Source organism: Balaenoptera acutorostrata, chromosome 9, assembly GCF_949987535.1.
Source record: "Balaenoptera acutorostrata chromosome 9, mBalAcu1.1, whole genome shotgun sequence".
NCBI lineage: Eukaryota > Metazoa > Chordata > Mammalia > Artiodactyla > Balaenopteridae > Balaenoptera > Balaenoptera acutorostrata.
In genome coordinates this window covers 2,390,432-2,415,696 of record NC_080072.1, presented here as the reverse complement: position 1 = coordinate 2,415,696, position 25,265 = coordinate 2,390,432, and the positions used below count along the sequence as shown (strand labels likewise).

General features: G+C 65.1%; 1 protein-coding gene across 8 annotated transcripts; it reads right to left on the bottom strand.

The window, feature by feature from the left end:
- Window positions 1-834: 834 nt before the first annotated feature.
- SLC22A18 (solute carrier family 22 member 18) lies at window positions 835-24,196 on the bottom strand. 8 transcript variants are annotated; one of them, XR_450084.3, is made up of 12 exons: window positions 24,084-24,164; window positions 23,075-23,265; window positions 20,975-21,072; window positions 19,918-20,078; window positions 19,291-19,423; window positions 11,101-11,219; window positions 9,660-9,767; window positions 8,585-8,685; window positions 4,308-4,409; window positions 3,971-4,091; window positions 2,597-2,731; window positions 1,963-2,079 (listed from the first exon to the last, which is right to left on the bottom strand). XR_450084.3 is itself a non-coding variant. In XM_007171151.3 (11 exons), exons 2-11 carry the CDS (start codon window positions 23,216-23,218, stop codon window positions 862-864), a joined length of 1,107 nt encoding a protein of 368 aa, XP_007171213.1. In that variant the 5' UTR covers window positions 23,219-23,265; window positions 24,084-24,164; the 3' UTR covers window positions 835-861. The 8 variants fall into 8 exon arrangements, 6 of the variants coding, with proteins under 6 accessions (XP_007171213.1, XP_007171212.1, XP_028019395.1 ...); XR_003622324.2 differs by having other exon boundaries at window positions 3,971-4,035; XM_007171151.3 differs by lacking the exons at window positions 1,963-2,079; window positions 2,597-2,731 and adding an exon at window positions 835-881.
- Window positions 24,197-25,265: the final 1,069 nt, after the last annotated feature.

The following is a 25,265-nucleotide window of genomic DNA, read 5'->3' as shown; positions in this document are numbered from 1 at the left end:
GGAAATGCTCTTTGAATGAACACTGTTATCTGCCGGACCCTGGCCACACCGTCTCTGGAGGCGGGGAAGTGCCCTGGGGGTGGCCCTGACTTCCGCTCCCGGGTGTGGAATGGGGAGGACAGGGCCCGGCTTGCTCCCGGAAGTCACTCACAAAATGGCCCTGTGAGGTCATCATGCCTCCCCCATCTGAGCTGCTCCGGCACTCGGTGGGGTACCCAACCCCAGCTGCCCCCTCCCGCCCACCCGCCCAGCCCCCTGGGAGGAAGCCTTCAGCTCCTCAGGCTGCCCCACCCTGCCTGATGTGTAGGGCCAGCAAGGTGGGCAGTGCTCTGGGCCAACGGGAGACAGGCCTGCACCATTTCTGCCGGCGTGGCAGGAGGCTGAGGCCTCCGAGTGGCCCAGGATGTGATATCAGGATGGGGAGGCCTGAGGTCCTGACAAGCGGGCAGCTTCTGCCCTTCCTGCCCGCTGGGACACTCTGCGTCCAGGGTTGCCCCCAAACCCCCGGGCTCCGGAGGGGAGGGGTGCCCCTCCACCTGGAAGGGCTGTGGGTGATGAAGAAGCCTAGGATGGCAGAAAGGGACAGGACGCTGATCCTGGCCTGGCCAGGGGACCTTCATTTCACCTTTGTGGCTGGAGGGAACCAGGTGTGGGGGGCAGAGGTGAGGGGAGTGAAGGACCAAAATTGGGCCCTAATGTCAGTCACTTACCCTTGATGGGTGGGTGGGGGGGCACCATCACAGGCCTCCTAACCGGGTGGCAGGGGTCAGACTGGAGAGGGGCCGTCCCTCTGCTGGGAGGCCTGCAGGAGCCTGGGTGCTGGGTCCAGAGAAGAAACCATTCCTGCCATGAATTTTCTCCTCAACAGCACTGTGAAGCCCCTGTGCAAATGGGGAGGGGGCTCCTTCAGAGTAGAAAAGACCAACCCCAGGGTGCGTCCCCATGCTGCCCTACCCTGGAGACCTGTCCCGCCGGACCCTCTGGGCGAATGACCGAAGTCAGAGGGTGAGACCCCAGTTCCTGGCGGGGCTCAAGCGGAGGCGGGGTACGGCCTGAGCACTTGGGCCGGGAGGGTGGGCGGACCTTGGCTCTCTGAGGCCCCTCCAGTTGGGACATGGAATTCTGAGGTTGGGGTTTCTGAGTTTAACAGCTTCTTTTAAAGGCAGCCTGTGGGGGAGGGGTAGCCTTCCTGGTCTCAAGGGCGTCTGTAGACACCTGACAAGGTTGTCCTTTCCATACCGGTCATGGGGCACGGCAGCCTGCTGGCCTCCCTGTGTCTGGTACCCCTTCTCCGTAGCACCTGAGCTGGGAGGCGGGGGGAGGGGAAGGCACAGCTCCCCAGTTCTCAAGCCTGGAAGCCTGGTCCTCCCCACTGGGCTCCCCAACATGAAATGAGAGTTTTTTTCCTAGATTTCTCCCCAAGCCTCAAAAGTCCTGATCTTTTCAAACAACCATGTCCTCTTTCTGTTCACGAGTGGAAGCAATTTCAAGGGCTAAGGAGGGTGTGTGGGCAGCGCGTGCTCGGCCCCGGGCCGGGGGTTGGTGTGGGGCGGGGGTGTGAAGGGGTGAGCACAGAACTCCCTGTCTCTGGGGACGTTGTGGGCAGAGCTGTCTGGGTGGCAGCAGGGGATACTCCTCACTGGCCTTGGTGGCGGACCCCGGGGGCAGGACCCACCTCACACTGGGATGAACTTGGGCGATTCTGCTCTCCCTGGAGCCCTGGGGCCCAGCTGTAGGCCCTCTCCTCCAGGAAGCCCTCTCCTCCAGGAAGCCCTCCAGCATCCAAGGCTCCATCCTGCCCTTGTCCCCAGGCCCCCTGCCCAACTGATAGAAATCAGGCTGGAAGAGGTCCTAAGGGAGTTTATTGCCAGTCTGTGCCTGGGGGCCATGGTCACCAGGCTTTGTCCATCTTTGGGGGCATAGGCTGCCTCCAGAGGACCAGGAGGACAAGGAAGTTGACGACGAACTGCACGTGGCCGAAAACGGGGACTCCGAAGCTGTGGTACAGGAGGCCTCCCAGGGTGGGCCCCAGGGTTCGGGTCAGCGGCTGCACAGAGGCGCAGAGGCCCAGCATGGTTCCTATGGGGAGGGGAGGGGAGGGTCGAGTCGGGCCGGGCCGGTCTCTCAGCATCACTGCCCCAGCCGCCCATGGCCTTGACACAGCTACAGCCTCCCTGTCTCCCCCGCCGCCCTCCACCCCCCGCTCCCTCTCTGCAGACCCCCCAGCCACGCAGGGGTAGCACTGAGCCCTCTCGCATGGGGAGCTGAGCCTCTGCCCTGCTCCAGAAAGTTCCCAAGCACAGGAGGAGCCTGGGAACAGGGCCCCAGGTCGTGGGCCAGGCCCCGCCCCACCCCCCCAGGCCTGCCTGGGAGGTGGCATCCCAGCCAGGGGCCTCCGAAGCACCGCGGTGAGGGCTGGGCTGGGGTACGGGGTGGGCCACCACACACCCCTGTCCCCCGCACGGCTCCCGCCCTCACGTGGACTGCAGGGAACTCCCCCCAGGGCGGGGGAGGGGCTTCGGGGCGCTCGAAGGGCCCGCACCTGCTTCTCTGCACCCACTTCCCGGGCGCGCCTGGCTGCCTGCACCCCTCTTACCTGACACCCCCACCTGCACGCCCCTCTCGTCAGCTGTGCCCTATGCGGGCCACCAAGCGTGTGGCTCCTGTCAACACTGACATCTGCCCCGAGGGCCCCAGGCTCCAGGGGCTTCACAGCCCTCCGCTCTGGGAGCTGGAAAGCCCTGCCCTTGGGTCAGCTGGGCATGGCCTGGCAAGGCCCCGCCCAGGCTCAGGGCCAGCGTAGGGGGAATTTCAGAGCAGCCTCTCCCGACGCCCACATGCCCTGCAGACACCAGGGAGCAATTACCGCCCCCTCTGTGGTTTCCGGTTCCCAGGCTGGTGCTGGGAACTGGCTCCTGGCTCCTTCCAAGCTGAGGGATGGTGCCTCTGGCACATGGGGCCCTGGTGGCCTGGATCTGCTCCTCCCTCCTCCCTCTCAGGCCCTGCCCGCATCTCTCCAGGCCTTGTTCCCCTCCTCTCTCCTCCTGGCCTCTCACACCTGCCAGCCCACAGCCTCCAGGAAGCCCTCCAGGACCAGTCTAGCCTCCCAGGACCACAGAGCCACAGGTCTGGCAGGCCTTGGGGGTCCCCAAGGCAGTCCTGAGAAGAGGCCTTGTCCAGCAGCCTCCCCATTTTCATCAGGGCCTCTAGACCTCAGTCTGACCTTCCCAGAGAGGCAGGTAGATGGACGGAGGGTCAGCCAGGGCCCTGAGCTTTCTAGCCCTGCTGCCAGGGAGGGAGGTCTTTGACCGCAACGGGCCCACAGGAGCCCTTGACCTTGACCTGCACCATGCCTGGGGCAGCACGGGGGCAGAAGCCTGAGCAGCATCGGGCCCAGGGACCCCCAGTCTGGATGGGAGACTCGTTGCCCTCAAGAAAGAAGGCCAGGTGCAGAGTAGGGGGACTGCAGGTCCACGTCTGGGGGCGCCTGAGTCCCACTGGGTGGCCCGGGGGCAGCAATCACTCACTCACTCGTTCACTCAGGAGGCACCTGCACATCCCATGTGCAGGGAGGGAACAGTAGGTGCTCCCTGTGCTAGCCACCCGCTCTGGCCTCTAGCCATTCTCTGCCCATGCTTCAGAGCCAAGCCAGATGCCACCTCCAGGAAGCCCTCCTCCCCTCCCCCAGGCCTGGCCCTGGGCTGATCAGCAGGGCCTGGTGCAGGGTTGGCTGGGCCTGGCTGGGCTGGATGGTGGGCAGGATTCTCTCCTGAGCCCTCTTGCAGCCCACCATCCCCACCTTGCCCACTCAGACCCCCAGCCGCCCACCCTACTCAATGCCCACTGAGTCCAGGCAGGTCCTACATCTGGGCAGCTGCTTTGCCCAAAACTGCTCAGCAAGCTTCCCAGAGAGGAGGGCCGGGGTCTCCCCAGGGCCTGCCCCTCACCCGGCCCGGGATGCCGCACTCACCCGTGTCTGAGGCCGAGACGGCCTTGGTCAGCATGCTGTCGGTGACCACGTTGAGGGCACACAGGCTGAAGACCAGGCCGGGCATGAGGAGGCAGAAGTGAAAGACATTGGCCATCAGCGCCTGCCGAGGGGCCGAGCAGGGGCCACGGTCACGGGGGCCTCACGGGGCCTCGCGGGACCAGGGTGGGACTGCCCATCCCTGAGGGTGGCCCTGGGTCGGGGTAGAGGGGGCCAGGGGGCCCAGGGGCTCAAGTGCAAACTGGGCACCGGCAGCGGGTCAGGGGAGTGGGCCTGGGACCCTGCTCTTTGCGGGGCAGCCAGAGGCGGGAGCTCTCACCATGGCCAGTCCCACCACGCTGAAGACCAGCACGCTGGCCCGGAGCAGGGCTCCCTCAGAGAAGTGGCCGCTCAGCCACCCGATGACCAGGCCCTGGAAGACCTAGGTGAGGGCGAGAGGGTGGCGGTGGGTGCAGCCAGGCCTGGGGAGGGGCTCTGGGCTGCGGCCAGCTGCGGGACCTCCCCCACCTGCAGCCCCTGGGGCCACTGCCACCAGCCACAGCAGGCGCCAGGCGCAGGGCACAGGGGTGGGCCTGTGGTACCCACGATGGCCTCAACGTCCCAGGGGAGACGGGGCCAGCAGCCTGGGCGCTCTCGCACACGCGCGTGCGCACGCGCGCGCACACACGCATGCACCCACGCACCCGCATGCACGCACCCACGCACGTGCACGCACACACAGGCACACAGACACACACGCGCGCACAGATGCACGCATACGCACACGTACACGCACCTGCGCGCACACACACGTGCACAGCCAGCCACTCAGAGGTCCGAGTTCCACATTCAAAACTAATCTGCAGTTTCAGGCCTGATGAACATTTTAATCAAAGGGCTGGTTAACTCCTGACAGGGGCGGGGGAGGCCATGGCTTAATGGTGCAAAAAGCTTCTTTGATAGGAAAATGCTCACAGTGTGGCCCCGACTCCAGCCCTGGGGACCCTTGGGGCCCTGGGAAGCCCCCTACCGTGTCACCTGGCCCCCATGTGCCCCATCCTGGCCAATCACTCGTCCTCAGCCCCCTCTTTGGCTGTCTCGTCTGGGAGGTGGGACCTGCCCCATTCACAGATGGGGAGACCAGGGCACAGAGGAGGGGGGGCTGGATTGGGACCCGAGCTCAGAGCCCTGGTGCCCATGTGGGGTGGCCCTCCCAGCTGGCCCTATGGAGGCCTGTCCTCAGCAGGTGGGCGCACCAGCTACTGCCAACTGGGGCCAGGGACTAGGCCAGGAGCCCTGTGTCGTCCACATCTCAGGAGGCCACCGCTCCAGTTACAACTGGGTAAACTGAGGCCCAGAGGGTGGACGTCACTTGCCCGAGGTCCCAGAGCTGGCCAGGAGTGGGGCTGGGGTGGAGACCAGTGCGGTGGACTTGTCCTGAGCCTGGGCAGGTAAGCAGGGGGCAACCAGTCTCCCCAGATAACCCCCACTGTTGCTCAGCCCTCCACTCCCAGCTCTGTCCTCCTGGCCGCACCCCCCTCACCCGGCCCCAGGGTCAGCCAGCCAGGAGCCAGGTTAAGGTTAAGGCTCCCCTTCCTGCCCTCGTGGGGGTGGGAGGAAGGGCCCAGAGCAGGGACACCCTTGACGCTGGGGATGTCACTCAGAGAGCAAACCCAGCCCTAGGCCATCCCCCGGCCAGGGTGAGGCTCCCTGTCTGGTCCCCTGCCACCTCCACCAGGCAGACAGGAAGTGCCAGGGCGCAGTGGGTTTGCAGCAGCACCCCCTGCGGCTGGGGGTCAGGCCGGGGGCTGGGCCCTGTGACGGGGCGGGCCCAGCCCTGCAGAACAGGACGGACCACTCTCCGAGCTGCCTGCCTGGCAAAACGAAACTGTCTCAAACCAGAACCAAAGATGTCCTTCTTTAAAAAAAAAATCCTACTTTCACACTTGCTTATCTTTGTTTTGTTTGTTTAAAGGGAAGATCTACTTGGCAAGTGCCTTTTAGTGCCCTACACCTGAGAGGAAACCACCAAACCAGGAGAGAGATTTAAATCTGCCTTAGCTTTTCATACAGACCCGGAGACCAGGACTCTAATGTACTGGGGTCATCTTTCCATTTTCCCATTAACTTAAACAAAGCCTAAACTTTCGTGCCTTGCGGGTTATTACATGAAACTAGAGCTACCAAACACACCAGAAATTTCACTTTCTCTCAACCCTCCCATCTGGAGACCCTGTCTGCTCACCTGTCCCGCTCCCCCCACCAACCCCCCTCCCCCGCCCTGGCCCGAGCCACCTCCACCTCCCCGGAGGTCACATCAGCCAGAAGCACCCAGTTCCCCAGCAGGGGGCTAGTAAGACCACATCCAGCCTCCAAACGGTCCCACCCACTCCAAGTAAATCTGAGTAAATCTGGGTCCTTCTTGGCCTTGCAGACCACCCCCCACGCATGTCTTCAGAGGGCAGCCCTCTCCCCTCAGGCCGGCCCAGCCACCCCAAGGCCTTTGCACCTGCAGCCCCTCCCTGTCTGAAGTTCTCTCCCTCCAAGCCTCTCCGTGGGCCAGTGGAGAGCCCCTACCAGCCCTAACCCTAACCCTAACCCTAATCCTAACCCCATCTGAAGCAGCATTTCTGCCCCTCCAAGGGCCCTGATTCTCCTTTGAGGTTTTGTCGCCCCTGACACACCAGATGCGCCGGTGGTTGGGGGCTTGCCTCCGTCTCCCCCCGCCACCCCATACGACGGAAGCTCCCCATCACTGCAGCGGCGCTGTGTCTGGGGCACAGATGAAGGCCGAGTGGGGGGCCCTCGCAGGGGGGTCCTAGAGGGACAGAGGGCTGCCAGCCCCCCGGGGGGAGGGTGACCACCATCCCCTCGTGTTAGGACCATCCGGGCTGCCACCCCCTGAGATCCCAACCCCAGTGATCTCTGTACACAGGGGGCTGGAAGGGGATGCTGGTGGGGGGGATCGCCCTTGGCAGGCGGCAACCACACCTCAGGTGGGGCAGGAAATGGTCTGCAAGGGAAGCAGCAGGTGCAAGAGCAGCTGTGGGGGACCAGGTGGGAGGCATGGTTCACCCAGCGGCGGGGCCGCCTCCCCGGACCCTCGGTGACCAGCTCTACCCTGGCCGGGGGGGAGGGAGGCACCTGACGAGGGTGGCTTGGGCCTCCCCTGCAGACGTATCTCAGGGCCTCAGCTGCCTCCACCTTCCCTCCACTGAACTTAGGGCCTGGGGCCTGGCGCCCCTCACCGCTCTGTGGGCTCCCTGCCCTCCCCGGGCTCCTCCACCCGGTCGGCCTGTGTTGGGGTCCCCAGCGCCCCCCGCCAGCCACTTTCCCGAGTCCCACTGCTGCTCTCCAGCCCTGTCCGCCACCATCCTCACAGGTGCTGGAGCCCAGGCCCGTCTCGGGCAGGCCCACCCTCACCCCCGACCAGGCCAGAGGCTACCAGGGTCTGTCCCTGAGGGTCTCGAGGGGTCTGCCGGCTTCAGCCAGGCTACAGGCTTGGTCTCCTGGTCCCGGGGAGCCCAGGACAAGCTCAGGCTGGTGCTCTGGTCCCAGGCAGGCAGGAGCAGCCGTTTAGTTTATTTTAAAAATTATTTTTATTTTTAAGAATTGTTATTTATTTCTTTCTGGTCACAATGCACGGCTTGCGGGATCTTAGTTCCCCTGACCAGGGATCGAACCCGTGCCCCCTGCAGTGGAAGCATGGAGTCCTAACCACTGGACCACCAGGGAATTCCCGGGAGCAGCCGTTTAGAAGAAAGCTCCAGTGGCCCCCAATTTAGAGTATTATTATTGTTGTTGTTGTTTTCTGTTTATCTCTTTTCCGCCACCAGGCTGGCACTTCCCAGCCCACCCAGCTAGGCCCTCTTGGCCCACGGTGGGGTGCGGTGGGGGGCCAGCCCCTCCCAGGAGTGACTATTTTAGAACCAGAGTCTAGACCAGTCCTGGGCCCAAAGGCACGGGCAGCAGATGGCCTGGAGGTGCTGGGAATGCCACTCGCTTCCGGAGAGCGTGAGCTCTCTCCCCCGCCCAGGCAGATCCCAGAATAGCCCCTCCTGCGCTCCGGCTGTCAGGCAGATGTCCCGGGTGGCGGCTGCACGTCGCCACCTGTCCCCGCCATGGTCACACGACCGGTGGGCAGGCGGGTGGGACGCAGAGCCCGGCCATTCTCCTTGTAATGCGCCCCACCACTGGGGTCTGCCCCCCTTCCTGACCTGTCCACCGCCGGCGCCCAGACGGACACTCGGCGGACCATGGGCCTCCGCCGTGTTTCCCAATGGGAGGCCAAGGGCTCGCCAGCCTCCACTGCGGATGAGTCTCCCCTCTCCCCTCTCAGACGAGACCTCCGGGCAGATAGGTGGGCAGACAGACCCAGGCGTGGGAGCCGCGAGCAGGGAGAGGAGGACAAGCCAGAAGCTAAGGTGTGGATGGAACACCCAAAAGGCGGGCGTGCAGGACGGCACCTGCGCTGCGGAGAAACCAAGTGCCGGTGGTCTGTGAGGTCCTGGCACCCCAACACAGGCCGACTGCCCAGAGGACCCTGGGAGGGCAGGGAGCCCACAGAGCGTGGGGTGCTGAACCCCCGCCCACCCTGTGTGCCCGGCGCCCACTCACCATCTGCAGGAGCCCGAAGAAGGACATGAGGTAGCCGGCCTGGGCGGCCTCCAGCTGAAAGAAGTCCATGGAGATGAGGGAGAACATGACCATGAAGAGCCCTGGGTGAGGTGGGGGGTCAGGGGTGAGGGGTCAGGGCTGCGCAGCTGTGCCCACACCTGCTCCCCCCGGCAGGTGACCATCACGCTGCCAGGGGCTTGGCCGCGGTGACCGGCTCAGGGAAGGCCAACGTGAACCTTCTCCGAGGTCGTCCCTGGCAGGTCTGCCCCATGCGGCTGCTGTGGGCCGTGACCAGGAAGGTGCCAGAAGCTGCCCCGTGCACAGGGTGGCCAGAGCCCAAGGCCGTCTGGGGTGGAGGCTGGGAGATGGGGGACCCCGGGCTGATGATGGAGGAGGATTTGGCCCCAGAACTGACGTCGGTGACCTGGGTTCCCGTCACTGTGCCCCACTGAGCCATCCTGAGTCACAGATGGAGCCGGGAGGGGGGCTTGCCCAGTTTGCCAGGACAGAGAACTTCCTGGGCCGAGGGGTTAACCCTTTAGTGCCAGTGTGGGAGCACCTGAGCGCCTGTCAACCGTGCCTCGCTGACTTGTCCTCTGCACTGCTCCCCTGGTTGGAGGACCCCAGATGGGGGCTCTGAGCGGTCGCTACTGGGCACGACTGTGGTCAGGGATGCCCCCAGTGCCACCGAGAATGTGTGTGTCCACCTGCAGGCGTACCGTCCTTCCCACCTCCCGGACTGTCCTGAGAGGCCCTGGAAGCCACAGGCCCGGGCAGCGAGACCTTCTGTAGAGCAGGGGTAACTGGGGCCCGAGCAGGGCACTGGGGGGCAGGAGGGAAGGACGGAGACCCTCACTTCTTCCTCCTCTGGCCCGTGCAGCCACATCTGCATGAACCAGTGGGCTGTCACCCTCTCTGGGACAGATGTGACTGGATAGGGCCCAGGGGAGTCTCGGAGCGTGGGACACAGGGCAGAGCGAAGGGGTGACGCGCGGGCTGCGGACCTCCGTCTCCGCGGCCCCGAATTCTCAGCCGCTCCGGGCTCTGGACGCTGGCCGGGCAGCCCGGGACTCACCTGAGGGGAAGCCGCAGATGACCTTGACCAGAAACACTGGCAGGACGCCCGGCTGCAGCAGCAGGCAGGTGATGGCCTTCAGGTCCAACAGGCTGGCCTTGGGTTTCCCTGAGGCACGCGGAGAGGCCACCATAGCACCGGACAGCCCGCACCCCAGGGCCCACTGGGTGTGGAGGAAGCGCTCCTGCTGCGGGCGTCCCACACCCACCGGGGACGTGAGCTCCTCCTCAGAGTGCCTCCCCCCAGCCCCGCCGTGAGCCCCGGGCAGCTCATCACACTCAGGACCGGGCCTCAGGCCCTGCGGACCCTGGGGACCTGTGAATTCAGGGGGCGCAGCCTGGCCTGGACCTGGGCTCCACGTGATGGAGGCTCTCGCTCCCCAAACCCGCGTGACCAGGGCAGCTGCTGCCTGCCTGGCCCTGGACCCGGGCGACGGCACGACAAGGCTGGCGAGGCAGCCGTCGGCCAGGAGCGGCCGCTCTTGGTGGCTGAGAGTGGCCACCTTACCCTGATCCGGAGGACGCTTGGGTGCCACGTCATAGCCTCCCAGCTGGGTGCGGCGGTGCCCCCCTGCTTGCCTCTCTCAGGTTCTCCTATGCCTCGGCCCTTTTCCTCTGTCCCTTTGCAGGCCGGGCCCCCACCCAGGCCCTCCCTCTTGACTCTTTCTGGGCTGTTCCATCACAGCCATGGCTCAGGGGCCTCCGGTCCCAGGTGGGTCTCTCCAGAGCTCTCGGTCACCGGGCCATGGGGCATGGGGTCCCACTCAGTGCCAGGCCAAAGTGGCTGGGCTGGGACGCCCTGGAGGGGACCGCCCTCTGGAGCCCTGACCTCTCCTTGTGGGGCCTGGGAGGCACGTTGAGCCCACAAGCCCTAACCTGACTGTGCTCTGCCCCCCGCCTCGGCCCCCCGCCCCGGGAGCTGTGCTCCTGAAGCCGGCACCCTCACGTCCCCCCATACAGCACAGTGACTGACTGCTCTGGGCCTCAGGATCCTGGCTTATCATGCCCACCCCATCCCAGGTCCCTCCTGGTCCTTCTCAGGCTCAGCTCCAGTGGTGTCCGAAGCTGGGAGATGCCCAGCATCCTGGAGGGGCCCAAGGAAGAAAAGAGGGCCTGAGTGGCCCCGAATGCCCCAGGCGCATTGCCTGGAGCACACCCCTCTGACCCCGCAGATGAGAAGCCACCAGGGATGCTTTGGCATATCGTGGTCTTGGCAAACCCTCCCTGAAGGGTGGGCCGGGCTGGGGGAGGCCTAGCCCGAGGTCCAGGGTGCTGGCTGGTGGGAGGGGAGGGCTCACACTTCACACTGGCCAAGCATCCAGAAGTGGCATACCTGGTGGGGTGTAACCGGTGAGGTGCGTCTGGTAGGGTAGACCCAGCGGGAGGTACCTGGTGGGGCCTCCCCTGTGTGTATCTGCTGGGGTGTGTCTGGTGCAGCTTACCTGGCAGGGAAGCCTGGGCACGGGCGCTGGCCCCTTTGGTGCTGGTGGGGATGCAGGTGAAGCTGAGAATGGCTCCCAGGAGGTTGACCACAAGAGCCACGATGACCGGACACTGAATCCTGTGAGCGACAGTTGTGGTCACACAGGGCTCAGGCCCCAGGGCGCAGGTGTCACCTGCGGCATCTCCCCCACCTGCCCCATCAGTCACACTCAGGCTTTGACAGCTGAGAACAGCCCAAACCCCACCACTCATGTCCTCTCAGGCTTCGATCTGGAGGCCAGGCCACGGGACCCTCAGGGCACATGAATGAGGTGATGGATGAAGAAACAGAGGAAGCTCTTGCCTTCCCGACCCTCAGGCTGTGGATACAGCATACGGGTCCTGGCGGCCTCTGAGAATGGGTGGCAGCGGGAGCCGGAATGTGAGCCCCAGAAGGGCTGGGCAGGGGCCTGGGGCGGGTGGCGATTCTCCAGGGGACGTTTGGCTCCCAGGCTGCCGAGGCCCCCGAAGGACCGGGCTGCTGTGTGGTGTGCGCCCACCACCCCCGGCCCGGGCAGGGGTGTTAGAGGCCTGGGTGCCGTGTTCCGCGGAATTGGGCCCAGCAGGGAGGATGTTCCCCAGACAACCCTGGCAGCGCCAAGGCTCCTCCCCACCCTGTAGAGCAGGAGACTGAGGCTCCCGGGGGAAAGGGCCCCGTCCCCAGAACCCTCAGCCCTCCGGCCTCTGATGGGACCGGAGGGGCCGCCTGGGGTGGAGGAGGGCGGCTGAGAAAGTGACCTTCGCCCTCGGAGACTCAGGTGAGGCAGGGTGCTGGCTCACGGTGAGCAAAATGCCAGGTGGCACTGGGGCCAGGGCGCCAAGAGGGGCCGGAGAGACGGGGGCTGACGTGCCTGGTGGGCAGGGGCTTGGGTTTGAATCTCAGCTCCACCCACCCACATGGAAGACTGTGGGACCTCCTGCAGCCCCATCTGCGTCCTGGGGATTGTCATGCCTCCATCCCCTCCTGGGGGAGGACAGGCCTGCACTTAGGGGGCCTCAGGAGCAACCCACCACCACTTCCTGGAGGGGGAACGGCAGGCTGGGCCCATGGGGTAGGGGGGCGTTTGGCCCCCCGATAAACCTAGGACACAGCCCTCAGGGCGCCTTCCCGCCTGCCCACAGCGGCACCAAGGGCCGTGACTCAGGCACTCCCCTCAGCTGTCACTTCTGAGGAAGCATTTCCCCTCCATGAGTCACTACAAAGAAACTCAGCCCTCGACCTCTCTGGACCTCACAGGCAGACCTCGGCCTCCAGCTCCAGGCAGCCCGAGTCACCTGGGGACAAAGGCACTGGGGCCTGGCCCCTCTGACCGTCACCGTTTCCTCCTGAGGGCTGGAGGAAGACAAGGAGTGAAACAGAAAATTCATACTGAGCCAGGCTGCTTCGACCGCCAGGCCTGTGCCCAGCCGAACACCCTGCCCCTCTGAAGCACAGAAAACTCCTATACATCCTGCAAAGGCCCTCTCTGTGAGGCCCTGCCCCTCTTCCCCAGTGGGCGCCCTGTCCTCTGAGAAGGGCTTGCTCTACCCCAGGGCCAGTATCCGCCCCCGAGGGCAGGTGGGCCTGGGTGGGACCCTGTGCTGAGACCCCAGTGGGCATCAGAGCGTAGACTAAATGGACGACAAAAGTCCTGCCCCAGACCTTGTCAGTGTCCTGGGAGACGCCCTCCGCACTTTCACACGAGGCAGCCACAAGCTGCCTGTGACCTTCCTCGGAGTTCAAAGAGAGGACTCCCCCGCCCCCACTCCACCACAGGTGCGCACACGCGCACACACCTGCACACATACACGTGCACAGCTCCTGCGGGAACCCCAGGCAGGGAAGCCAGTGGGGACTCCAGCACCAGAGAATGGGCCTCGGCAGCCCCTTGTTTCTGGGGCTGGGACCTGCCCGGGCTCACACAGTTGGTCAGTGCTGCAGCCGGCACTGTCCACTCTGCGTGTGCCACCGACCTCTCCCCTCCCACACGGGCCCATCTCTGGCCCCCAAGCTGATACCCACTGCCCAGGATGCTGGACATTTGGGCTTTCTGGCAGCAGGGGTTCCGGACAAGTGGGCGTGTCCATTGGCTGCCAGGTGGGAAGGGTCAGAGGGCACCGGACCCCAGAGTGAGGCCTCTGCTGGGACCCAGGGGAGGGATGAGGCCGGGTACGGGCCCCGCAGGCCAGCGTCAGAGAGAGGGGTCCTTTCTTCAGGACTGTGGCCTCAGAGGCCCGCACGTCACTGCTCCGGGCCTGCCTGGGCAGGGACAAAACTAGCTTTCTTTGCCAGATGCCCCGGAAGTGCGTGAGAGCAGAGGCGGCCACTTCGATGGCTATTTTGGGAGGCTGGTGACAAGTGAGGGGCGGGTGGCAGGGAGCCAGGCCCCTTCTCCAGAGACCTCTCCTGTCCCTGTGTGGCGGCCAGTGAACCGAAGGGGACACGGGGACCCTGGGGGGCCCCGGGAGGCCGTCGGGGCCCACAGCTGCCCCAGAGGAGGCTTGGGTGTCCTTCCCCACCCAGAGTGCTCTCCAACTCCCCCGGACAAAATGCCAGAAACGGAAGTGGACAGACGGGAGGAAAGCGTGGCAGCCCCGGGTCCGACACGGGGGCCTCCTCGGTGGGCACGCCCTCCAGCCTTGCGCCCCTACCCACTGCTGCTCTGTCGTCCGAGACACAGCTCGGGAGCCCCTCCCCAGGGGCCTTCAGTCAGCCCACCCCCAGAGACTGCCTCTGGCCCTGGGGACCTCTGGGACGCCAATCGCGCAGGATGGGGCTCTGGGCCACCTGTCCACTGGCTCATTGGACTGTTTTTACAAACTGGGCACTGACCATGAGGCAGGCACTGTTAGCGTGTCTTTGTCCACCCACCCCCTTTTATTTTTGGTTGAATGCACGGACGGGAGACTGGACGGATGGACCCATGGACACCCTGAAAGGGCCCCGGGCCAGACTCAGGGCACCCGAATTCTCTGTCCCTTCTCTGTAGCTACCCTGCTGGGTGACCTCCTTTCCTCAGATGCAGATGAGGGCTAGACTCACAGGGGCTACCCTCCTGGGACCCCCTGTCCCACACCAAGGCTGTCCTGGAGGCAGCCCAGCCCGAGTCCCACCGAGGGAGGCCTCTGGAACTGACCGCGGCTGCCACCGGCGCTGGTCAAACGGCAGCGGCCACAGACGCCACTTTCATCCTTATCTCGAGGGCCCGGAAGTTCCTCCTGACGTTATCAGGAGGGTGGTGGGCGTGGCCATCTGCCACCCCATGCGGACTCTGAGACCGATGCCGTCCGTCCCCTGCCCGGCTTGGAGGGGACAACTCCTCCTGAAGCTGGAGCTGCCCTCACTGCCTGCTCCGGGGCTCCCAGAGGGGATGGCACTCGGCCAAGGTCCCCCGGCCTGGCCACAGGTGGGGCTCAGGGCCTCCCGGGCTGCGTACCCCTGTCCTGTCCAACCTGAAGGGCAGGCTGGGGTCAGCTGGCTTCATGGGAAGCCTGGCCGTGCGGGGCTCCGGAGAGGCACCGGGCATCCAGCCTGAGCTTGGGGGGCAGAAGCCCCCCTGCCTCTCTTGATCCACAGTCCATGGCCCTGTGGCTAGAACGGTGTCTGAAAATGGACGTCTTGTGGGTCCACTCCGTCTTGTGGGACGTCAGTCCCCCTCTGGTTTCCGAGTCCCAGAAAAAGGCCCTAACGCTGTGTCCGGCCTAACCCTCTGCAGCCCTCTGTGTTCCCTGAGCATCTGCCCACACAGGCCTCCAGGCAAGCCCCAACCTCCTTCCTGCCCCGGGGCCTTTGCACGGGCTTCCGCTCTGCCTGGAACACTGTCCGGCTGACAGGTCTAGGTGAGGTTCCCAGCCCCACTACTCTCAGCCATTTGTGCTCTGTCCATGGACCTCCTAGTGCCTGAAACACCCAGGTTCTGTCTGCAGGAGCGGCGCGGGCCCCGGGGTGGGGAGGGGAGACAGCAGGCCTGGCTGGCCCCGTGCACCCTCGGTGAGCCATCTCGAGCACCAAGTGGGGTAGGCGGCCTGGGTAACCCGTGAGTCACCCCTGTCCCAGAGCCGCTCAGGGCAGCCCTAGATGTCTACTCATTAACTCCAGGGAAGCTGCTGTGTCACTGGGGTGGAAACCTTCCGTCAGCAGGATAAGGGTTTCCCATTCCCTCGCCCGGACCAAGATACGGTTACGAGATACGGTTCTCGGGTCGACTGGCTCCCCCCAGGCCTCCAGATAAGCAGCGGGGTCACACCAGCCGAGTCACCAGGGCCCGCTGGGTGTGGCGCAGGGCTGGGGTCAGAGCGGGGCCACACGCTGGCCAGTTAGCGCCCAGGAGGGCCGGCCGGTGACACTGAGGCCCCGGTTTGCCTGACCTCTAGGGTCTGTGGCTGAACCTAAAGGAGCGGCCACCCTGGTGGGCCACCTCCGGGGCGACAGAGACTTTGGGGGCTGGACTGCGGGCCCAGCTGTACCTGTGGCCTGTGTGCAGCAGCCCCTCAGCGCTCAGAGGAGCAGGGGGTCCTGCAAAGGACCCCCCCCACACTAAGTCCAGCCTTCAGGTCTTGGCTCTGCCTGATCCCACCATCAGCGGCGTCTGACTGGCGCCCCCCCCCCTCAAATCCCTGAGCACCTCCGACCCGGGACCCAGCTCTGGTGGGCTTAGCAGGCTGGTGCCGCCCACCCCAGAGGCAAACGGCCCACTTGGGGGAGGGGATGATAGAGGCCTCCCCAGGCTGTGAGGTGCCAGGCTCGGGGACATGAGTCACAGAGCTGCCCCCTCACCTACTAAATGACTCAGGGCCCAGGTCTGGGTCCTCCATGGGAGCTAGGCCTCCCAGCCCTGAGCTCCAGACTGGGCCCAAACCAGTTATACCACTACTCAGCCCACGGCAGTGGCTGCCAAGGCCACTTCCTCCTTCCACCTGCTTCCCAGCAGGGGGTGGGGCACGGCTAGGGACTTTAGGGGCCTTTAGGGGACCGGGGTGAAGGTGGGCAGGGAGGAACGGCCAGGGAGACCTCACACCGTGCCTCAGTTTTGATCGAAGAAGTGGGGGGCAGGAATGTGGCTTTTACATCTCGCCTGGTCCTTGCCAAGAGGCAGAGCAGGCTGCGGGCCAGCAGAGAGGCTGGACCAGGGAGATGGGGCATCTGCCCTTGCCATGAGGCATCAGGGTCCTGGAGCCCACATTCCCTGGGCCTTGGATGGGGACTGGGAGCTCCATGGGGGAGTCTTACCCTCTCCGGGGCCTCGGTTTCCCCACCTGTCAAAGGAAGTGTATACGGCGCCTTAGATCTTGGGATGAAAGAAGGGAAGCTCAGGAAGGCGAGGGCAGGGGTGGGGGTGAATTTGGAGGCTACTGGGAGGGAGAGGGAAGTGCGTGTGCCTTCTGGGTCAGCAGCTGGGCTGGAGAAAAGGGCAGGAGGGAACATGGGGTGGGGCTGGCCAGAGGAGGCCTCTGTGTGTGGGGGGGGGGGCGGGCGGGAGGGGCGCTGGCAAGGTGAGGAAGGTTGCCCTGGGCCCACAGTAGCAGGTGGCTGGGCTGGGAGGTGAACTCGGAGTCTGGGCGCTGAGAGTCCCGGTGTGAGGGGCAGCTAGCGGGGCTCCTCCCTGCCCCGTCTCTCCCTTCCCAGCACCCTCCTCACGCCCCTGGTGCCCCTCCTTACTCTGCAGCCCCTGACCGTCTTTCTTCCCTCCCTGGGGACACAGAGGCCCTCTTTCTCTTGACCCTGGTCCATCTACCAAATCAGGGTTCCGCCCTCATCGCACATGGAGAGAGGTGGCCCTGGTTCAGGAGGAATCCGTCACGGGCTCAAGGTCCCATCCTTGACCCACACGCCTGGATGTCTCCCTGGATCGCCCTCCCTTCTGGTCCTCCTGGTACCTTTTCCTGATTCCCGGCTTCTAACATGAAGTGCCGGGCACCAGCCTCCATCTTAAGCAGTTCCCAGGGCTAAGAAACCACCCACTCGAGGACACGGCCCCACTGTCCTCCAACTCAGACTCCCACACCCAGCCACCCACCCTGGGGTTCCTTCAAGTGTCTGCTGAGCACCAAACTCATCCTGACGGAGACCCAACTCCCGCTGGCACCCTGGCAGCTCGGATCTCAGCGAGGCCCTCGGCTCCCCCAGGGCCAGCCCCAGAGTCTGGGCACGGCCTTGAGTTCACACTTACACCCCAGCCGTCAGCAAAACCAAGCCAGAACCTGCCCCTGCCCTCTCCCCACCACGGCCATCCCTTGTCCAGCTGCCGTCCTCTCCCACCTGGACCGATTCAGGAGCCCCCTCTCTGGTCTCCCTGGGGTGGCCCTAGCCTCCACATTCTCGACACAGCAGACAGGTCATCCCCTGCCCCTGCTCATCCCTCCCAGGGCTCCATGGCCTGACCCACTGCCCACCCCTGCTCCTCCACTCCAGCCACACGGGTCTTCTCGCTTCCCCAGTCTCAGGGCCTTTGCACTTGCTATCTCTTTGCCTCCCCAGATGTCCTCCAGCCTGACGTTACAGGAATACACATCATGTTCATTTCATCTGAGGACTCGTCTGTCCCGTTCACCACTGTATCCCAGAACCTGGAATCCCAGGGGCACTTAATAGGTGTTCAATAAACATCGACGGGGAAACGAATGAAGCAGTCCTGCCCTCCGCACCCCCGCCTCCTGCTCACAGCACTCAGCAGAGCCGGCCACCCCCAACCCAGCTCTGAGGAAGATGACAGGGAGGGGGTGGGGGGCGGAGGCCTTGAACAGACCTCCCTCGAGAGAGGGAGCTGCCTTGACAAGGCCACTGTGCCCTCCTGTCCCCCAATCCCTGGGGCTCAGCCATCACCTGGCTCCCAAGTCTGGGGCTGGTCTGGGGGCACTCAGGGAACCTGGGGAAACTAAGGCCCCCAGGGGTCCCGGCATAGGGTCATTCAAGATGGCAGGGCCAGGTGCTGGCCTCATGCTGAGTGCACGCGTGTGTGGTTCAGACACCAGGAAGGCCCCTCGCCTGAATGGAGGCCCAGGGCAGCTCATCCAGGCCCAGGCAGGGTGGGCGGGTCACCAGCTGGCACAGGGCCTCCACCCACAGCTGGGCCGGGCACCTGCCCCCCCAGAGCAAAACCAAAGTCTTGGGCCTGAATGAAGGTAAGGTGCAAAGTCCATTCCTATGTAGGAAGCTGGTTTTGAGTGGGTGTTGGAGCGCCTGGGGGGAGGAATGGGGGTGGGGCAGCATAGGGGGCAGCAGCAGAAGCGGGGTCTTTCTCCCTGGCCAGGCAGAGCCTCTCCAGGGCCAGGTGTCCTAAGTCCAAGGGTATGCACCCCTAGGGCCGCTGGAACAGACGGCTCTGTGCAGCCCCACTGCAGGGTCAGTCCCTGGAATGGGGTCCACTCTGCAGACCACATGTGAGAGCTGCCGCCCACGGGCTCTCAGGACGCTGGGCAGGAGTTGAGTTTAGCCCCCGGACCCCTGGGTGCGCAAAACTGGGGGGAGGGGCGGGGTGAGGGCAATAGAGACCTTTCGTTCACACACACTAGCTTTTTACCCCCCACAAGCCACCCTCGCTCCTTCCAGAGGCAAGGGGTCTGGCTGCCCACAGCATCCCCATCGCAGGGAGGTGACGGCACCATCACCCCGCCCCCAAGGCCTGCCGTCTGGTTCCTTTAGGTTCAGCGTGGGACCTTCCAAGAACGAGCAGCCCGAGCGCACGGACCTGGCGGGACTGCAGCGTGCGGCGACGGCGCCCCCAGCCGGCCGCCCCACCCACGTCTTCCGGCCCCGCCCACGTCTTCCGGCCGCGCCCACGTCTTCCGGCCGCACCGCCACTGCTGGCCACGCCCGTCTGCCGGCCGCACTGCCCCCTGCTGGCCACTCCCTCGTTTGCTGGCCGCACTGCCCCCTGCCGGCCGCGTCCCCGCGGGCCCTGCCCACCACTCCTAGCTAAGCCCTCGGACCCCGCCCACCGCAAGGCCACCCCCAGCTGTAGGTTCCTGCAGGTCACCCTCCCACGGACCCCACCCGCTGAGCGTGCACATGGGGAAACCAAGGCCCGGAGAAGTGGCGGGGCTGGGCCGAGGGCCGGAGCGCGGCGCAGAACCGACCCGGCCTTGGCCGTCCTGACCCGTACCCACACCCCGCGTCGTCGGCCCGCCCCCTCCTCCCCCCCCACGACCGGGTCCCCGCCCCGGACACTCACCCGCACGTGCTGCTCAGGGTCCCGCCGAGCAGGGAGCCGAAGATGACGCCAACGCCGAAGCACAGACCCAACCGGCTCAGGGCCGCGGGCCGCTCCTCAGGCGCAGACAGGTCCGTGATGACCATCTGGGCGGCTAGGGGGTGGGACGGGGGGCTGACAAGCGCGGCCCCCTCGCCGACCGTCTTGTGGCCTATGGACCCAGGCCACGCCTCGCCATCCCCGCACCCCAGACCCGACCCACAGGCCACGCCCTCACACCACTCCACTCCTTTGACCTGCCCCCTCCCCCAGCCACCCCCCACATCACCCGCGGGACCCCGACCTGCCCCCAGGCCGCGTGCTCCCCACCCTGGTCGCGGCACAGGCCACACCCCATCATTCCTCACCTCGGACCTGCCCCCTTCCGCGGGCTACGCCCCCGCGTCACCCCTCCATCCCGGTCCTGTGCTCCAGACTAGACCGGCACCCTGGGAGTGGTCTCCGCCCAAACCCCTGGCTCAGGCCACGCCCACACCAAGCTCCCCCGCCTCCCTCCGGTCCCACCCTTGGCCCTGGCTATTCCGACCCGTTCCCGACCCCCCACCCATAGTCCTCCAGCAGGCCGGAAGGCTCCCTACCTAGCCCTACCTGGCAGCGTGTGCATGAGGGCGCCGGGCAGGCGCGAGGCAAAGAGTAAGGCCACGCCGGGCAGGGCCGGGCTGCAGGCGGCCGCCAGGAGCAGGTAGAGCGCTGAGGACGCCAGGAAGGAGAGCGTGAACGCTGCCCGCGCCCCGCGCTGGTCTGCGAACCTGGGGGCCCCACACCTGTGACCCTCACAGGCGTGAGGCAGGCTTCCCGCTCCTCTGCCCCACACCCACCCCTTGGGACTGCCGGGGAACCGGGCCGCAGTGCTCCCCCGGGGCTGATCAGGGAGGCCCGGTGCTGCAAGGGTGGGCGGGGGCGCCCGGGGCCCTGCTGGGCCTGTTTCTCCATCCTTCCAATGGGGCAGTTTTCAGTGACCTCGTGGGGGTCTGACCCACACGGTCATTCCCACGCCTATGTGAATAACTTGTGGGATGCAAAGGGACCAAGGGCATGTGCTTATTTTACAGAAAGCGCTTCCCAGGCTCAAGCCTGGGAAACCGCCCCCCCTCACCCCTACCCCGGAGCCCCTGCTCTGTCCGATGTTACCGGGTCTGGACACCCTTCTTTTCTGTGGAGTAACTCTAGAAATCTGACTCCTGCCATGTTGATCTGTCCACGGCAGGCTTTGCGTGAGGATGTCTGCTGTCACATCCCTGAGCCCAGCGCCCCCGCTGAGACCTGTGGGAGTCTGGGGGGTTCCAGTCCCCAGAATATTCTTTTCCAGAAAAGTTGCCGGTGGGACCCCCCGGCTCAGTGGGGCAGGGCATTTATAGCCATGAGGGTCTCACCAATTAAATCCTCTCTCTGGGTCTGGCCACAAACCAGAATTTGTGGAAGTTAGGGGTGGGGATACCCTGGGAGCAGGGGCTTAACCCAGCCTTAAAGGGACTAAAGCCGCTCTGTGCCTCGGGCTGGCCATCCGTGAAGCAGGGGCTGCTGTCTCTCTAGTGGGGCCCAGTGTGAGGTTTGGGAACCTGGCATAACCCAGGCCATGACCTCCAAAGGGCGGGCCTGGATCATCATGGGATGAGGGCCCCCAAACTTCCCTGCCCCATGGTACCTGCCAAACACGGGCCCGCCCAACAGCTGAAGCACGCCAAAGATGGTCTGCTGGTAGCCGAAGGCGACAGAGTCCAGGCCCAGCCTCCGGGACAGGTACTGAAACATAGGCGGGGTCCATGGGAAGGGCCTGGGAGGACCCCAGCATCTGCAATCTGGGGTCCTCCATGGGCAGGGCGTAGGAGGGGTAGCCCTGAGCAGCATGGGAGGGAATTGAGGGTCTGGCTCTGACCACTCCGCAGTGCACCTGGGGCGACCCGTGGCCCTGGGACTCAGCGGCCCTGGGGTAAGCGGCTGCTTATCTTGTAGCGGGGGGCCCAACAGGGGCTTTGGGCCCAGGCTCCAGGGACTCGGTACTCGGTGAAGGCAGTTGCTGGCCCCTCCTTCCCCTCTTTGGGGTACACCTCAAATGGGCAAGGGCAAATCCTTTTACTCTGGCTCTGCATGTGGTGTCTGAAAGCACCTGGAGCGCAGCACGTCCAGAACTGACTCCCGGTCTCCCTCCAAGACCAGCTCCTCTGCTCCACTGTTGATGCTTCCACCCTTCCAAGGGTTCCGGTCCAAATCCGCAGTGTCATCCGTGAGCCCCCTGTTTTTCGCACACCTGTATCCCATCCATCAGCAACTCCTGGGCTCAGCTCCTTCTCCCGTCTCCAGCACTTGTCCCACTACTGCCCCAAGGCCTTTGCACTGGCTAGCTCACTCCTGTGTCTCTTTTAAGGCTTTGCTCAGGGTCGCCTTCTCAGGGAGGCCCTGCTGACCCCAAGCCTGCCACATTCCTCGGCACCCCCAGCGCCCTTCCTGCAGCACAGTCTCACTATGCATTGTTTACTGCCGGTGGGTGTCACCAACGCTCAGGACCCCCAGCGGCAAGGGCGCGCGTTGCACTCTGCGGTATTCTGAGTTCTGAGACCAGGTGCTCAGAGTGCCTTCGAGCATTTGTTGAACAAACACATGCGTCTCTTGGGAGAGCCAGTGGGAGGGGAGGTGGCACCAACAGCTGCTCTGTGCCCCGCGTGCCAAGGATTTCAACTGTTCTCTCATCGCCCCAGCACCAACTCTCCAAGGGAGGGATGGTCGTCACCCATGTTATGATGAGAACAGCAAGGCACCTGCCCTGGCCACCTGGCTGCCAAGGAGAGGAGAAAGGGCTCAGACGAAGCCATTCAGTGGAACTGAGCTGGGCTTGGGAAGCGGGGGAGTTGGGCTCACTGTCTGGCCAGGGAGCCCTGCCAAGGCCGGAATTGTGACAAAGGCAATACCCCCTCCCACCCAGATCCCCAGGCCCAGGCTGCTCATCAGAATCTCCTGGTGAGTGGCCAGTGGCTAGTGCCATGGTCCCACCCGGACCAGACAGATAAGGATCCCTGGGGCTCTGGGTCTTCCAAAGTCCCCTGGGTGCTGTTGCCCCAGGAGGGTGAGACCCCACAGAGCGGTGTTGAATGAATAAACAAGAGTGCACGGAGGAGGAGGATGGGTGCCCGGGCCCAGCAAGCCACAATGGCCACTTAAACCAAGGGGGAGCTATGGCCAGGCAGAGTTCCAGATCCAGGGAGGCGGCAGAGAATGAGCTGGATCAGTCCTGCCCTCACATCCTGGTTGGAGAGACAGAAGTAATCTAATGCCATGAAGTACAATGTGGGGTGTGGGCAAGCTGCGTGAGGACGGACCAGCCAGCACGGGAGGGCAAGTGACTCCGGGCACCTGGCAGGTGTTGGAGGGAGGGCCCCGCCTCGGAGGAGACCTGAGCAGAGGCCTGAGTGGGACTAGGAAGTGAGTTGAGCAGGTGTCGGGGTGGCGGACCAGTAGGGCAAATGCCCCCAGGTGGGGTGGGAGGAACAGCGCTAGGGCAGCCATGGGGAGGGGGCTGTCATGAGGACAGGTGGTGGTGCAGCCAGAGCCCAGGACATGCTGAAGGGGGGCGTCCAGAAGCATAGTTCCCAGGTGCCTTAGCTTAGCTCCAGTGTGGCAAGGGGCCCCCAGCGAGAGGAGCCTGGGCAGCATGAGGCCCGACCCCCGGCCACCACCAGGGCGGAGATGGAAGGTGAGAGGGACGGTGGGGGCATGCCGGTGGCCAGGCTGCCTGTGGAGGGGTACTCACCGGCATGATGGAGAACTGCATGAAGAGGCAGGCGAGCTCCAGGGCTGCCAGCACGTACATGAGCAGCATGACCCAGGACAGGTCCAGAGTGCCAATCCCGCTGGGGGACTGGCCCTGGCCCCTGGAGGCCCTGACTTCCCGCATCCTGGGCAGGCGTTGCTGGGAGACCCCGTAGGGATCCAAACAGGAGGCTGGAGGAGCGGGCAGGGGGCAAAAGTCCTGCTGTGCTGGGCAAAGGTGCTGAGTCATGGGGCAGGAGGCAGGCGGCCCTGACAGGGCCCGTGGGAGAGGACGGGGATGCCGGACGGGGCATCTCCAGCCCCTCGCCGTGTGACCTAGGGCCAGTCTGGCTCTTGGAGAAGACCACAAGTGGCTCTCCCCCTCCACGACAGACAACTCTGGGTCTCTGGGCACACAGCCACCATGGAAGCGGAGAGAGGGACCCTCCCCCCCAGCATGGGCTGGTCTCAGTGCCCCATTTTTAGAGGGAAACAGAGGCCCAGAGTGGTTGCCGACTGCGGCTCAGGTAGGTGACTCCTGTGGGTGAGGGGCTGGCTGGGTCTCTGTGCTGGGGGCTTGGGGGGTCTTCAGGCCCACAGTGCACCCTCCCCCCACCAGTACGGAGCGGCTTTCAGCGTGCGGCCTACTTTGCCCAGTTCCTCCAGCCAGAACCAGAGGGGCTTCTGGAGTGGCCTGGGGGTGGGGTTGGGTGACAGCTCAGCCTTGCAGGCCCCCAGCGGGGCAGCTCCGCCTCACCTCCGGCTGCGGGGCCCTGTCTGCTCTCCCACCCCCATCGGCTGGATGAACACCCGGTACGGTTGGGCCGAAGGGCGGCCTTCAGAACCTGGGGTGGGGATGGGGTGACAATGAGGGGACCTGGGGTGCGGGGAGCTTGGCGGGGAGCGGGTCAGAGGCTGAGAGCAGCGGGTCAGGGGCACCCGGCTGGCAGGCGCTCGACACCGCGCGGGATGTGGGTCAGGGGCCGCCCTGCTGGAGCGAGCTCGGGTACCTGCCTTCGCAGGGGTCAGCTTGGGCACCGTCCTGGTGAGGCGAGCCCTCCTGGGGTGAGCTCCGGCCTGGCCCTTCCGGGGCAGGGCTCGGGCACCCGCCCTCTCGGGGGACCTGGGACACCCACCTTCCAGGGGTGAGCTCCCCCGCCCCGGAGGCTGAACCCCGCCCCCTCCCGGCCTCCGCACTCTCATTGGCCAAACCTGACACGCCCCCCGAGGGCCCCGCCCCACTCCGCGGCGCCGGACCCTACGCCGCCTACTCCCTCCCCGGCCCGGCTTTGCGCGGACCGGCTCCCTCCAGCTTTTCTCCCAGGTCCTCGGGGGAGGCGGGAACTCAGATCTCTCGAGCAGCACTGGTGTCCGGTCCGGGCTTGGGGTGGGCAGGGTGGGGAAGCGGAGGGGGCGGAGGGACTCGAGACGGGCTGGGAAGAAGGATGGGAGGGGGAGGGGTGGAGGGAGGGGTGGGGGCAATGCTTGTCTTGCCCCCCGGCTTGCCCCCAGCCTAGGGCCTGCAAAAAGACCCAGAGGAGGGGCAGGGAGACAAGAGCATTTCTGGGAACCGCTCCTGGGCCCGTCCCCCCTCCCCCCTCCCCTCCCCCCCAGAGCAGGAGGCTGCTGGGAGTTCCTGAGACGCCGGTTTTCCTCATTTCACTCTGCGGCGACCTCACAGGCTTGGTCAAGGCCATCAGAGCCCCACGGTATGCAGGTTCACATGGCTTTACGCTGTCCCTCCGCGGGACCGGGCGGGGCCCCCTTGCAGCCACCCAGAGCCCCTGCTGGAGCCCCCCGGGGGGCACACAGACTCCCCCTTGGGTCCAGGCACGATTTCGCAGATAAGTAACCAGATGCCCATGCAGGACTCTGCTACTCCACCACCTGCCCCGCAGCCCAGAGCCAGGCCAAGTGTCAAAACCAACATCCCCTCCACCGTGGGCTAACCACAGCTCACCAGTTTTCTAACTTCAGGGTCGAGAAGCCTGAGGCAGGAGGGGCAGGCAGCCTCGGAGCCGCCCCTGCAGGGCCCGGGAGGGCAGGCCAAAGTCCAGCAGTTAAGCCTGGAGCCAGGGAACCCCAGGCCTGCTGTGGGGCCTTTCAGGGAGGGGCTGGGGGCCCTAAGTCTGCAGGGGGAGTGGGCCGTAGAGTGGGCCTGGGGTGGAGGAAGACTTCAGCCCAGATGCGTG

Coding starts and splice junctions, on each gene's coding strand:
- SLC22A18 (XM_007171148.2), bottom strand. CDS start 23,218: ATGCGGGAAGTCAGGGCCTCCAGGGGCCAGGGCCAGTCCCCCAGCGGG. Junction 21,073..23,074: donor TGCAGTTCTCCATCATGCCG/GTGAGTACCCCT, acceptor CCTATGTTTCAG/TACCTGTCCCGGAGGCTGGG. Junction 19,424..19,917: donor CCTCATGCACACGCTGCCAG/GTAGGGCTAGGT, acceptor CCCACCCCCTAG/CCGCCCAGATGGTCATCACG.